A 15,702-nucleotide genomic window follows, 5' to 3' on the forward strand; every position below is an offset into this window, starting at 1 on the left:
TTATGTTCTCTATTCAGTTCTGGTTATGTATACTTCTTCATTACCCAGCCAGATAATAGTAGGGGAATGCTCCCTCCTTCTGACTTCACAGCTTCTGAGCCATCTCTTTTCTCTCTTATTTCCCACTCCTTTAAGTTGCCTTCCTTGAGACCCAGGCAACAGGCTGGCATGCTTTTCTTGTCCCTAGGGCACCTTTCTTCAGAGCACAGTTTCTCCATCATAGTGTTGTTTTATTTTTCTTCTGGTTTTATCTTTTCTCTGCTTTTCTCTGTTCACAGCAAGCACCTACTTAGCATGCCATTGAACATTATTTTAAAGAAAATTGCTCTGCCAGCCTCCTGGAGAGGTCTGAAGTTCATCTCTTTTAGGCCTATTAACCATTCTGAGATAAAAGGGTACAAAGCAACCCTTGTGGATGAACTTCGTAACATTAACTCATAAACTCCAGCTGGCACCCAATCTTCACTCATACTGAACTAATTTGCCTTGGTACTTTTGTGGCTGCCTCCCAGGGCCGTGGCTGAATCATGGGAAAGGAATCTTAAATCCTTCTTTCATGAGCTAGGCCCTATTCTTACATGTGTCGCCCATGCGCAGTTACCAATCAGGACCTAAACCACTGGTGGCACTCCATAACATTCGCTATTAATAATCATCGTCATCATAATAATTTCAGCTAAGATAAAATTAGGCAGTGAGTTAAAATCTAGACTAAGCTCTTTCGTGTCACCTTTCACAACTGCACCAAAGGAGGAAAAAAAAGACATCATTCCACAAGATGTCAGATCATGTTTCTGCTCATGAAGGCATGTGCTTCTTTCTCTAAAGGAAATAAATTATTGTTAATGAAGGGCTGTGAAAAGATCCATCCTCCATTTTGAAACTCGTCCCCCTTGTTTCTAGTGTGTTGTAATTGTTTATTTACTTTTTAGTATATATAGCACTTTCTAGAACTTGTTATCCAGCTGAAATAGTTAAGGTGATTTTCTGGTAATACCATAATAATTTCTAAATTTCAGAGATGAAAAATAAGTCTAGACTTTGTTTACTTCTCCTCACATTCTGTTTAGCCAATATTTTATTTCCGGTTTCCTGTAGCATCAGATTGAGATGCCAAAATTTCCATGATAATGTTTCCAATTTCATTTTCCATTAAGACAAATTTTGACCTCATTGATATTCTTGTCTACTAAATTCTCCTTGTAAATTCTCAGATTCACGTATGATATAGCAAATGACACCGACTGGGGGAAGGTGGTTTGTCTTCCTTGTTTTGACCAGTATTTCTATTACAATGAGGAATTCTAACTCTGAAACTCAGAAACGCTCTGTAAAAGAGGCTCGTTTTAAAGTCAGCTTCTCAAAGGCAAATGCAGACACAATGGCAACTATATTTTTTAAATAATCATTTTACAGCCTTAAATGTTGTTTTTGTTTGAATGAATGTGTTGAAAAGTAAAAATAGGCTTATCTCTTTTTTACACACCTTTTTAATTCCTTATAATTATGCTACTAATATGCAAAAAGAGTCTGCTGTGATCTCAGATGGTGAATGAGAGTTACCCATTTTCTATTTTATCTAAGTTTCTTAAGTGGTCTGTATTAAAATCTGTTTAGTGATGTACTGATAATGAAACACAAAGTTAGAGTCACTTCAAAATGCAAAACCATAAAGTATGATTTTGGGGGGTAGGTTTTGGAAAGGCAGACCTTATAATAAAATATCTGTTTGGGCTATAAGAAATGATATAACACAAGGAAGCAGCTTTCACACTGTTCCCTGAGCATGCAGAATCCAGAGTCCTTGTCCTTTTGTTTACTTTTAAACTAAATTAACAACTGAAAGGATCCAGAAGAGAAGTCGTCCTTAAAACTAGCAATTTCTAGATTCTAAAAGTTATCACTGAAAATACATATATTTTAGAGTTCTGTTTAAATGGAGTTTATACCTATGCTTCAGTTTGATTTCTTCTCATAGTTATTTTCTGTTGTGGAAATATTTTATGCTTTGGTATAAAATCTATAATATTAAAACTATAACTTTATACTTAATCTCATTGTCAAAAAGCAAAACATAAAAAATTATTAACTACATGGAAGGATATTACATTATCTGGGAGAGGTCATATTATACCAGTCGTATAAGGTTAATGAAGGTTAAATTCTTTCAATATATTTTTATATTATGCTTTCTAAGCCTACTGCTTAGGAGAGCTTAGAAGCATACCATTGATAACAAACAAGACATTCATAATAAACAAAAGACTGTTTCCCTTTTTCATATTCCACTTCAAAAAATAAAGAGAAAGAGAGAGAGAGAGAGAGGAAGGGAGGGAGGGGGAGAGAGAGAGAGAGAGAGAGAGAGAGAGAGAAAGAAGGAAGGAAGGAAGGAAGGAAGGAAGGAAGGAAGGAAGGAAGGAAGGAAGGAAGGAAGGAAGAGGGAGGGGAGGGGACAAGGCTTCCTAATCAAGACTGAAAATTAATACTGATCATAAGATATTAAGTGCAGACTTCATTTTGTTCTCAGAAAGTCTGAGACAGATTCTGAAATAGACCCATTAACAAGTATTTATGAAACGAATTACTGTTATTTCAATTTCACTGTACTTCATGGAAGCTTTAGGAATTTGTTATTCGTTATATTAGAACCAGAAAAACTAAAAAGCTTTGTTTGTTTAGATTCACTTTCAATTCCATCCAATCTCCAAAGGCAACTGAGTCTTTGCAATTCACATGGGTTTTGAAATTTTGGTGTATTCATTTTCCTGTTCTATCAGGCCAAACTGTAAATGTTTATGGTTCTATGTGGTCCTTCTATTAACAGTATGTGGTTCCTTCCTGTGAAAAGTGTATTATTCAATACACTCTATGATTTTGTTGTTCCTGGCTCCAGTAAGCTGTTAGTGAGGCTACTTATCCATGTCTTATGCAGGGAAGGAGAAGGGATGGAAGAAATTTAACTGTTTGAAGCCAGAGAAGGAGGGGGATCAATAATATGGGGATAGAAAAAGCCCAGCCCAGCCAGATAGGGACAAGTTTTAACAAATACCAGGTGGATAGGCGTGGTTAATGGTTCCGTGACCTGAACGAACAATGTCACCTGAGGCCCCAGGCAAGGTGAGCTCTCTCGTTATTTCTCAATAGCATACTGGATATTTCTTTTAGGACATGCATGACACTTGGCACTTATATGTTCAGGGTCTCCCTTCCATGCTAAATTCTATGATCTGGAATTTTTAAGTTAAGATATAATTGCCATACAACATAATATTAGTTTCAGATATGCAACATGATTTAATATTTGTACATATTGTTAATTGATCAGCACAGGCAGTCTAGTTATCATTCATCACCACATAGTTACAAGTTTTTTATTCTTGTAACCATTATCTTGTTAGTTCTTACCATCCCAGTGCCTAGGACATGGTATATGATCAATAAATCCTTGCTAAATGAATGAATGTGAAAGGAAGATAGTAAATAAATGCAAATACCATTTCTTTTACAGTTACTTTGGGCTAGCTCTTTTTATACATGTCTTTCATGTAATCCTTACAACTTTATGAAGTCTTCTTTTTCCTGTATTAGATAAAAGAAGCTAAAGTACAAAGGGGTTTACCCACTAAAGATCTTACAGCTAGTAAGCTCGTATTTAAACCCAGATCACTGGCTCTAAATCCCATCCCCTATCTGCCATACCAGATTTTCTCTCCTAAGAACCATTCAGTTTATTTTAGTATGTGAGTATTTAGTGTGTTTTCACATGGTGCAGCATTTTGATAAGGGTTTGGTGTGTGATATCTCATTTGAAAATTGTGAGATTAACTTTATGTACTCTCTGACTTAACTGAAGCTATAAGATGTAAAACAACAAAGCTTGAAACCAAAAATATTTTGGTATTTGAGAATGTCCTTGACATTTTCACATTAATAATTTGGTAGAATAAACAGACAAGTCCAATGCTATATTGTCAGCACTAGTAGAGAGTGGGGAACCATCTGGCGAGGTGCCTCTACCAGACTGGGCTGACTGATATTTGAAGAAGGGTAGTTCTTTACTAGTATATTGCTACAGAGCCTGGACAGCTTCCCCATGGGCAGGCACTGGACAATGTTGCTAAGCCCCTTGTGCAGATAAACGCTGGGCCCACACCCGGAGTCCGCTCTGTAGCTGTAGGCAAGGTGACCGTATCAGGTTCAGAAACCACTGGAGCCAGAAGTTGGGAATCAGGCCTCTAAGAGCAGCCAGCAAGGGAAAGAGCAACCTCGGGGCCCTGAGGGGACGGGAGCCGTGAGGGGACAGGGCCCTGAGGGGATGTGGGCCCTGAGGGGACGGGGGCCCTGAGGGGATGTGGGCACTGAGGGGACACGGGCACTGCGAGGAGCAGAGCCTGTGGCTGGTTTGGGAGAGAACCCGGTCTGCACAACCTAGCTCATAGGCCTATAGGTCTCCCTACTGGCCTCCATTCCCATCCGCAGGGCATCAGCCTGGAAACACACATTTTGCCACAATTATTCTGCGTTTAAAATCCATCAATAGCTTTCCAATACCTATTGCAGGATAAAACTCAAGTTTAGCGCAGCATACGAGGCCTTTCTCAACCCGTCCTCATTACCCAACACCCTTGTCATCTGCCACCCCTCCTCTCCCAAGGACTGGCCCCAGGCACGGCTTCTCTTGCTGTGATGAGCTGACCCTGCTGTCATGCTGCCTTTGCACTTGCCCCTCCTTGCCAACCCCTCTACCCACTGTCTGCACCCAAATCAAAATTACTGTGCTGACTCCTGACGTGACCACAAGTTCGTTCTTTTCTCTAATGTTGTTTTTTTTTTTCCATAATGCATCTAAAATTCTGCTCTACCATTCTTGTAGCACATTCCATCTCAAATGGTGGGTTTGCATGCCTCCTCCCCAACTCCTCTCTCTCGCCTTCTGAGACCTGGCCATGCTTTACTCATCTTCATGTGGTGCCTAATAGTAATAAAAAGAACAGACAGCTTCTCTTCATGTGTCTCTTGTGCTCTGGGGATCGTGCTAGAAGCCTTTCACACCTTCTCTCAGACCTTCCAAGGAACCTTGCAAGATTGTTATTATTGCCATTTTATGTATAAAATAGGAAACGGGCTTAGAGAAGTGAAGTGGCCCGGTTAGCACACCAAGCTAGTGAATGTCGGTCCATTTCAAACCCAGCTCTGCCTCTGAGCAAAATCCATGTCTGTTTCACTTCTGCACACACCAATGGCTTGAGACATATTCCTCATCAAAATGCCCCTTATAACATGGAGTCATTTTCCTATATCCTTACCTTTTTTGTCTCTAAGTGAAACAAGTGTTATAAATCTTAACTAAGAAAATGTTGATTTGCTGAAGGCAGATTCAGACACCCACACACACAATTGGTGACAGCTTGACTGTAACTTTTTAAAAGCTGAGTATGAGGTTGCTGGTTCGAAACCCTGGGCTTGCCTGGTCAAGGCAAATATGGGAGTTGATGCTTCCAGCTCCTCCCCCCCCCTTCTCTCTCTCTGTCTCTCTCTCTCTCTCTCTCTCTCTCTCTGTCTCTGTCTCTCCCTCTCCTCTCTAAAATGGATAAATTTTAAACAAAATTTAAAAAAAGCTGAGTACCAGAGTTGGTCACTCAGCCCCAGTTCACTTAGCATTCAGCTCAAGAAGCAAATTTTTGTAGAATACATGCAAAATCTGGAGGGTTTTCCCCCAAGTAGACAAATAACATTTTTAAAGTGTCTTAAAGTCCCAGATTTACGTGGCATTTCTATCTGACCTTAGTAGCTCATCATAAACCGATTGATGATATTTCATTTTATCCCAAATGTGAATAAAATGCCAGTCCTTGTGCATCATTTTATGGGACTATAATAGTAAAAGCCTTGTCTATTCCCTGGGTGATATTAAAGTGGGTTGAAGAGCTATTAAAGTAGCTGGAAATCTTAGTAGTGTTTTATTTTAAGCATAAGAACATTTCTCATTATGGAATCATTTATGACTTCCAGATGTTTTTGTCTTTTTCATTTAATGATGATAATATTTGCTAAAATAAATTTCCATTTACTCTCAAAGAAAATCTTTGGTACAGTTAAGTGAGAAATAACCTTCATGAGTAAACACTTTTGTTTATAATTTTATGAAAAAGGGGAGAGTGCCCATGTTTGGGTTTACAAGATATCAAAAGATCAAGGTAGAAAATAATTTCAGTGCAGTTTGCAGAACATGAAATCACTGACCGTTGCTCAAGTAGCAGGCATTGGGGGAGGGTTCCCTATCCCCTGGAATCCCAGCCTGGTGCAATAAACCACGTGTAGCCGAGTGTTCAATACTCAAGAGTGGATGGAGAGTAGGAAAACAAGGGACAGTTTATATTTGTTAGATAGAAATTATGTGTCATTGACTTGCCAGCTCTTGGTTTAAAAAAAAAAAAGAAAGAAAGAAAAAAAAAAAAAAAAAAAACAAGAAAAAAGTAGCGCTCCTTGTTCCTGGCTCATTTCCAGAGTCCGTATTCCTTATTGCTAGCTGAGATAAGATGCCAAACCTCTGGTGCGTTCTGAATTTGCGCAACAATGCTTTAATACCCAGCACTTCTCCATAAATAGTCTGTTCTCCCCCACACTCAGGGATAAAACAAGCACAGGAAATCTGGGAATGTGCAGCTAGCTCCGCTTAATTGATCTAAGCCTGCAGGGCCGGCAGGAGAGCACACGTGGACACAGCCTCTCTGCTCCTGGCCTTTCAGGACTGTTCACCCACAGGGCAAAGAAGTCTGCGATCCGAGACCACCGTGTCGCTTCGACAGCCTTAGCAACAGCAGTAGCGGGCTGTGGGTTGTTTACAGAGAGACATGCTCCTTTAAGGAAACACAAACTCCTCTCCCTCATTGCTGGCTCTAATCAGTAATCATCAAGACTGTCAGCTGCCTGCGGTTGTCAGGAGGAGCGGCCCTCAGAAATCATCTTGTCTTTGTCACAGAAAAGTTAAAAGGACTGCTGATGGATGGTCGCTTTACGCATGCAAGTAGCCGGCTAGTATCCAGGGGGCATCAGGCTGTGATTTTGATTTCTGTGCCGGGTGCATCAGCAGCTGTGGCTTAAAAGGTTTCACCTAGACGGAGTGGCATTGCTGCAGACATTTTTGGGTTTTGGTGAGCAGTAAATATTTGGGGACATTGTGCTGTTATTGCAGAGCCCCACAATGAAGATCCAGGAGCAACCCAGCATACCTGACACCAAACTGCAGAGGACTCCAGATGCCGACGCCCAGCAGGAAAGCTTTGTTTCTGAAGTCCCCCAGCTGGACCTGACCACATTGTGTGATGAGAAGAGCTGGGCAGGTAGGTCTTCTGATACTTGACTGATTTAATAATGGAAAAGCACATAAAAATTAGCGCAGATGAGAGGCATGCAACGGCACGGATGTGTGGATGAGTGACAGCTGTGCGTGCAGAAGTACCCGCGTGTCTGCGTGACTGAAAATCCTTTCTCTGACATAGGAATAGGTCATGTTAAGTGCTGCCAAGAGTGATTGTTGTCTAAGAAAGAAAGTGTGCTTGCCCTTTATCATAGTGTCACCTTGCAGTCCTTTTTCTTTCTTTTTTTAACTCACTAGGGGTGCTGCTGTGTGTGTCTGTGTTTTCCCTCTAGTAGTAACAAGCGGAGTCATAAGGAACTGCTTTGCATTTGGATTTCATCTCAGTATAGCCAATACCCCCCACCACCACCACCACCACTACACACCAGTCATCGACCTCCTTCGTTAAATCTCCTTCCCATTTTTCAGGGCTGTTTTGGTTTGCTTTGCTTCTATATTTTTACAGATAGACCCAGGTTAGCACACAGAAGGGATTTGCTTATTAAAGAGAATACTGAGTAAAAGTAGTTCTTATTGAATGTCTGCAGTACCATATTTTGGATGATTTCCTAGAGATTTTTGGTGAAAACGTTACAAATATATTTGTAAGGAAGAAGAGGGTATCCTCGTTTTGTCAAAGCCATATTTCAGGAAGGACGTGGGAATAATTCTCATCAAGCTTTATTCTTCCGCTATCCATGTGTCCTCATCCAAACACATGTCAGTGTGTATCCAAAATGCCCATCTGCCTCTAGACGCCCTGTGTGTGAAGGCGGCTGAGAGGGAGAAATCTTGCCCCCGCCCTCCGAGCAGCAGCATGCCTTAACACAGTGAGTTAGCAGAGAATCCCAACTATGAAAAAGCAGTCTCTTTCAGAAGTGCCTGGGTTTCCTTGACTTCTCTTCTCCTCCCATCCTTTTTTATTTATCCAAAAAGTGCTCATTATAGTAATAACCTTAAATGAGGGACCAAAACATGATCTAAAAAAACCACCAGGTGAAAAATAGCGACTCCATTGTGCTCCTGACTCCCAGGGCTTAATGAAGGGAAAACTGTTTTTACTCCGTTTTTCCCTCTCTTCAACCTAAGAAACTTGTTCTAGTTCTTTTCAGCTGTTTAAGCAGTGGGGCTGAGATTTTGTCAGATCTTCCCAGCTCACGATACATTCACTGGGGGGACAAAGTTTTTGTTTTGTTTTTAATTTAAGTGAGACACTCTGGTAGTATTTTCATTGTTCTTCTTCTGTTTTGTGTAGTTTGAAATAATCAAGTGTGTTTTTAATTCATATATTATAAAAAAAAACACCAAATAGCACCATAGTAGCCACTGTTACCCAAATAAAAGGAACAAACAGTAGTGAAAAATAATGCTATATTTGGATGTCAGTAACATGGTCTCGTCATAACATCAATATAAAGCTCTAGATAAAAACTAGGAATTTTGGTCAGAATTCAGATTAGCCACATTATTTTGATGATTTATTCAGTAAAAAGGCGGGTAGAGTCTTCCTTTTCCCGCTAAAATGGACTGATTATTTTTATCTTGGTTAATCATAAATTTATAATCTCTTACAACATAGTTAAAGAGGCAAATAAAAAGCTGAAAATTTTCTCCGGAGTAGTTGAAAGTTAACTTATAGTTTCCTTACAACTATTTCATTAGTTAATATAAAAAGCTTCTTCCAGATAAATAATAATAATATGAAGGCACCAACATTTTATTTTGTAATGGGAAATTAGATGGAATAAAGAAAAAGCTTCTTGGGGGAAAATACATTTCAGTAGGCTTGGGAATGTAAATTGTGTTATCCATGTAATTTATGAAATGCCATACTTTAACTTTTTTTGTTAATCAATTACTGCGTTTGTCATTGAACTTGCATATCTTAAAAATCTACATAGATTCAATTTCAAGGCTGTTTTGATCGTTTGGTTACTGCTTTCAGTGGACATTTTTCATCATTTATTTATTTTAAATTCCAAGTTATGTTATAGCAGTAACATAGCTATAAGTATACTCTCTCTTTTTTTTTTAAAGATTTTATTTATAGATTTTTAAAGACAGAGAGAGAGAAGGGAGGGGGGAGCAGGAAGCATCAACTTTTTGATGCTTCTCGGATGTGCCTTGACCAGGCAAGCCCGAGGTTTCGCACCAGTGACCTCAGCATTCCAGGTTGATGCTTAAAACACTGCGCCATCACAGGTCAGGTAAGTATAGTCAAAATAAAATGTAGTCAAGATGACAGCAGTAAATTCAATCACTAAAATACCTTTTTTATAGCTTCCTTAAGAAACAAACAAAATGGTGACTTTCTAGCAAAAACAAACTTTGCCCTGATTTAGACGATGAATGTGAAATCAATGCAACAAAATATATAAGTGGAACTAATAGCTACCAAAACCATATGAGCCAGTATTGAATCTCCACCACTAGTCTCCAAACCACCCTCAGAGCAACCCCCTCTTTTGGGTTTGCTTGTTTGTTTCCTGTCCCCACACCATAATTCATACTGTCATTCGTGTAGAATGGCAGACTGTCAGGGGAGGCAGTACTTAACGAGCAGCCTGCTGGTACTGGCCTCTGCGGTATAGGCTCCCATGTGGAAATGATGTTCTCTGGTTTCTGGGACATACTGTACCAGGAAAACAAAAAGCAAAATGAAACTAATAAATAAATTTCATAGGCTACATCAGGGGTCCCCAAACTTTTTACACAGGGGGCCAGTTCACTGTCCCTCAGACCATTGGAGGGCCGGACTATAAAAAAAACTATGAACAAATCCCTATGCACACTGCACATGTCTTATTTTAAAGTAAAAAAACAAAATGGAAACAAATATAACATTTAAAATAAAAAACAAGTAAATTTAAATCAACAAACTGACCAGTATTTCAATGGGAACTATGCTCCTCTCACTGACCACCAATGAAAGAGGTGCCCCTTCCAGAAGTGCAGTGGGGGCTGAATAAATGGCCTCAGGGGGCCACATGTGGCCCGGGGGCCGTAGTTTGGGGACCCCTGAGCTACATAGAGTAGAACCCTCTCAAAGTGAATGATCGGTTTCTAATCGAGCTTGTTGGCAGATAAAGAACACATGCTTCATCTTTTTCTCCCTCTATGTGTAGCTGCATGTTAGGGCATTATTTGATCTAGCCATAGATCATCATTATCATCATTATCACCATCATTATTGTTACTATTATTATTTCCGCTCTCCAAAATTAAATACCCAAATCATATGTACGATTCTTTGTTATTTAAAGCACATCAAAGTTGCATAATCAGAATGTTCCTAATCTGCCAATTCGTGTGTATGTGGGGGAATCCATCTGTGGAAGCACTGAGATTTACATACTCAGCTACTCTATTAGATTTGTCCTGGTGAAATTAATTTTTTAAAAGGCATAAAATACTCCATATATCTTATTCATCAGTTACTGCTTATTGGAAATAACTTTGGAAAGAAAAGTCTCTAAAAGAATGATAGAGAAGAAATGGGATCTTAAAGATCTTCGATTGAACATTCCCATTATACAGATAAGAAAGCTGAGGCCAGAACAGGCAAAATGATCACTTAAGATAACAAAGTCTTCTGACTTCCACCCGATACATCTTTTTTTTTTTTTTAAGATTTTATTTATGGGCCCTGGCCAGTTGGCTCAGTGGTAGAGTGTTGGCATGGCGTGCAGAAGTCCTGGGTTCGATTCCCGGCCAGGGCACACAGGAGAAGCGCCCATCTGCTTCTCCACCCCTCCCCCTCTCCTTCCTCTCTGTCTCTCTCTTCCCCTCCCGCAGCCGAGGCTCCATTGGAGCAAAGATGGCCCGGGCGCTGGGGATGGCTCCTTGGCCTCTGCCCCAGGCGCTAGAGTGGCTCTGGTCACGGCAGAGCGACGCCCTGGAGGGGCAGAGCATCGCCCCCTGGTGGGCAGAGTGTCACCCCCTGGTGGGCGTGCCAGGTGGATCCCAGTCGGGCACATGCGGAGTCTGTCTGACTATCTCTCCCCATTTCTAGCTTCAGAAAAATACAAAAAAAAGATTTTATTTATGGATTTTAAAGACAGGAGAGAGAGAGAAAAAGGGATAGGAGCAGGAAGGATCAATTCGTACTAGTTGATTCTTGTACGTGCCCTGACAGGGCCAGCCCAGAATTTTGAACTATTGACCTCAGCATTCCAGGTCAACACTTTATTCACTGAGCCACCGCAAGTCAGGCCCAATACCACTTTCTGAGCAATATCAGTTTCTAATCACTGGCAGGCAGTGAACCATAAAGGTTGAACCCAAATATATATGGGTTCAAATCCTGGCTCCACTACTTAACTCCACTACATTGTTAGTAAACACATCTTGGTTTTGGCCTTAAACTCACCATAGTTAAAGATTTTTTTTTTTTTAAAGGACAGAGAGAGAGAGAAAGAGAGAAATGGGGATAGAGGGAAGAGCAGGAAGCATCAACTCATAGTAGTTGCTTCTCATATGTACCCTGACTGGGCAAGCCTGGGGTTTCAAACCTGTGACCTCAGCATTCCAGGTCAACACTCTATCCGCTGCACCACCACAGGTCAGTTTCCCATCTTTAAAAAGGTATAACAGTTCATAATAACAATAATAAATACTAGATATAGTGGTATCTACGTAAGTAAGTTTGTTGCAAGGTTTACATGAGCTATGCAAAGTGCTCAGCACAGTGTGGGCACATAGAAAGCACTATGTGAATGTTAGTTGATGTTAATACTGTCTTCCATAAACATTTTCAAGTACAGTTTCAAGAAAAAACAGCCCAAATTTTCCCTCTTTGAAACCATAGCCTATTTCTATGTTATGACCATGGATGGTTCTGAACACAGAAGAGGCATCAGTAATTATTAACCCCACAGGTTTACCAAGGACTAAATATGTCATACTAACCAACTTTCTTTTTCCTTTTTCTTTCTTTCTCTTTTTCTTTCTCTCTCTCTCTCTTGCTCCCTCCTTCCCTCTTTCCTTCCTTCCTTCCTCCTTCCCTCCTTTCCTTTCCTTTCCTTTCCTTCCCCTTCCCCTTCCCTTCCCTTCCCTTCCCCTTCCCTTCCCTTCCCCTTCCCCTTCCCCTTCCCCTTTCCTTCCCTTCCCCTTCCTTTCCCCTTCCCTTCCCTTCCCCTTCCCTTCCCTTCCCTTCCCCTTCCCTTCCCTTCCCTTCCCTTCCCCTTCCCCTTCCCCTTTCCTTCCCTTCCCCTTCCTTTCCCCTTCCCTTCCCTTCCCTTCCCTTCCCTTCCCTTCCCTTCCCTTTCCCCTTCCCCTTCCCCTTCCCCTTCCCCTTCCCCTTCCCCTTCCCCTTTCCCTTTCCCTTCCCCTTCCCCTTCCCTTTCCTTTCCTTCCTTCCCTCCTTCCCTCTGGATTAGGGAAATGGTTCATTTGAAGCAGCTTCCACGGGGCCTTCAACTGGTACTTGTGACAGCCTTGTCAGAGCTGTGGAAAGGATAGAAGACAGTCAGGTAGTCAGGTAACAGAGAATTAGTAACCAGTGAAGCAACTTTACTTAAATGTGCAGGTGGATGGGTCAAAGTCAGTAAGTCCTCAGCCCTATTCTCGTTCGCACATTTATAAATGACATAAACGAAGCTATTGAGGGCCTACTTATTAAATTGGCAAACAAGGGCAATTCAGATATATGAAGTTGAAGGGTCAAATTTGAACTGATGAAGTTGACAACTAAGGTTCCTTCTAACTCTAATAGTTTGCAAGACTATTTGAACAATGTAATAGGACTACCAGTGTTCTAAGATTAAATTTTGGAACACCAAGGAGAATTTTATGAAATTTTTCCCCCAGTAAAGATCTTCCCCACTGGGGCTGACATCTCTCTCTGTCTGGGATGTGCAATACCTTTTAGCACTTGAAAGCCAGTATGATGGCATGATGCCAAGCAGTAAAGACTCTAAATAACATAGAGTTGGAAATTAGATGTGGAAAACTTCAGCTCCCTTAATTCTGTACAGATTTCTTAGAAATAAATCATCTCAGTAGCCAATTTTCTTAAGTATAAGTAAATGGCTCCAGCCAGCCAAGCAGAGAATAGTTATGGCCCAGTGACCACATTGGCATTAGTCAGAGCTCTGTTCCCTTTCTGCAGTGAATCTCCTTTATTTCCATGTGTGCTGTAGTGTCTGAGTTGGAATTCCCCAGGTGCTATTCTTTTTTTATTACTTAGGTAGCAAGTGGGAAGCTTTTACCTCTGTTATCTCTGACCTTCTGTGATATCAGCTGACCTGAGTGGATTAATTTTTAATAGCAAGACATGCCACAATTGTGTCTAGAGTTCTTTGTGACAAGGCACATGACTAAAATCAAAATCACTGCACCCAAGGAATTCTGGTCTAGATAGGAAAACACATTTATTTTATGTGGTCCTTTAAGAGGAAAACCCAATTTGAAGCCTCAAATCTTTTCTGTTTTCTCTTTGACCAATTTTATTACCATATCCTTGTCTGTTTTATTGCTCTAGAATTACTGGTTAAAATAGAAAATATTTCCCAAACCAGCAATTAGGAATTGGCAGTGTATACATCTTCAAAACTGAGTGGGCAGCAGAGTAATTGGACATAATGCCATGTACTTCACTGTCCTTTTTGCCTCTTTCTCATTTTTATATTTGAGTGCCAACTATCAAAACATGAGATAGCCTTGTATTTTTAGATCATTGCAAAAAACAAACAAACCAGAAACAGTTGGCTCTATTGATTCTTCAGTTATATTGAACTATGTATAATATGTAATTTATAACTATTTTGAATAGGAGCCTTAAATAATAGGACTATATAGAATAAAAGAAAAGAGAAATCCTATAAACGTAGGTGAGAAATTTCATCTCTGTTCTATGTGCAGACTAATGATAAAACATACCTTTTATTTTGTTCAGGTTGAAATTCATCACTGTTTTCTATTTTTCATTTTTAAATAAGTGAATTCATCCACCCTAGCTATATACTTAATGTCACCTGTAAGCTAGAATTTCTTCAGCTGTTTATTTCATATGCACTACTGGTGACACTAAAGAAACAACACATTGGGTGTTCTTGTCAGTGTAGAGGTTGGTCAAGAATGGAGCCACAAAATATAGTCGTGCTGACCAAAAGGAAAGAGGACATGTGGCCCCAGTGAGCCACAGAGCATCAAACAAGCATAATTATGTCCCATGATTAGTTTTTTATAGTTAAATTAGGATCACAATATGTCTTTTACTGGAGACATGTTTGGTTAATGGTCACACATGCTCATTTCACAAACAGAGATCACATAGTTGAAAACTTAAAGATTAGTTGTGACATTTTTTAAGAGATACTCTGCTAGATTCAGATAATTGAAGGGCTTCGGGTCTCAGCCTTTTCAAACTAAGTTTTGCTGAGTAGAAATGGCAAACTGGCCAACACACCCGTATGCCAATATCAACATCAGACTTTGTTTTGTTGCTGCTGTCTTTCCCAGTGAGCTGCTGTGCCCTGCCCCCTGGCTGTTTGCTCTGTTGCCTTTCTGAAGTGAGGTGATTGCCTGCTGCATTACTGTTCAAACCATCATAACCTTTTCCCTGCCCCTGGCTCTGTTGATTTTAGCCTTAGCAGAAAATCAGTGCTATTTTATAAAATATGATACAAAAGGTGCATTCTAGTCAGTTTAGTAGTTCCATTTTCCACAATTTAACACTACATTTTTCTTATTTTTTAAGAATTACTTTCCACTTACCCTCCCCTCCCCTCACCTATCGATCCATTTTTGACTTTTATGTTGGCAGTTATGAGCTGCTCATCTCCGAGCCCTGCCATTGAGGAGGAGCCGGCTGATAGCTTTAGTACAAATGATGAAACCAGTCTTGTGTGTCTCCAGCTTCAGCCAAGTAAATGTGCCAACATATTCTCTGCCACTCTTTGAGTCTAGTAGGCAAGAGTGTCTTTAACATTGCTTTCATTTTTTTTCCAGAATGTTTATAATATCATCTGTGTTCCCAGATAAGTTGGGTCTCTTTAAACCTTGAGAACTTTTGGACCTCATTCTGCATGAGGTTAATTTTTTCAAATTAATGTGCTTATCTCTCCTACTACACAGTGGGGTCTTCAGAAATTTCAGGCAGTCATCTTTGTTATTGAAGCACCTGGCACATTCTAAATTAAAGCACTGTCCTAGAGTCAGGAGATTTAGTTTCTAGTCCCAACTGTTGTCATTGATTAGGTATTTGCTCTTAGCTTCCTTGGGTTTCAGTTTCCTTATCTGTAATCTGTTGGGTGGAATCAGTGGTTCTCAAAACTAACTGCATTTAATATCACTTGTGCAGCTTTTAAAAGTGTGTGTGTGTGTGTGTGTGTGTTTTGCAT

The 15,702-nt window shown here is 40.2% G+C and overlaps 1 protein-coding gene across 9 annotated transcripts in view; it reads left to right on the plus strand.

Annotated features, from left to right (window-relative positions):
- FAM13A (family with sequence similarity 13 member A) overlaps positions 1 to 15,702 on the plus strand; it is a 315,289-nt gene that overhangs the window by 273,629 nt on the left and 25,958 nt on the right. For all 9 annotated transcript variants that reach the window (XM_066279160.1, XM_066279162.1, XM_066279161.1 and 6 more), the window contains one exon: positions 7,196 to 7,343. In XM_066279160.1, coding sequence (XP_066135257.1) covers positions 7,196 to 7,343 — 148 coding nt within the window. The remainder of the gene's footprint in view (positions 1 to 7,195; positions 7,344 to 15,702) is intronic.

The sequence above is a fragment of the Saccopteryx bilineata genome, chromosome 5 (assembly GCF_036850765.1).
Source record: "Saccopteryx bilineata isolate mSacBil1 chromosome 5, mSacBil1_pri_phased_curated, whole genome shotgun sequence".
Lineage (NCBI taxonomy): Eukaryota > Metazoa > Chordata > Mammalia > Chiroptera > Emballonuridae > Saccopteryx > Saccopteryx bilineata.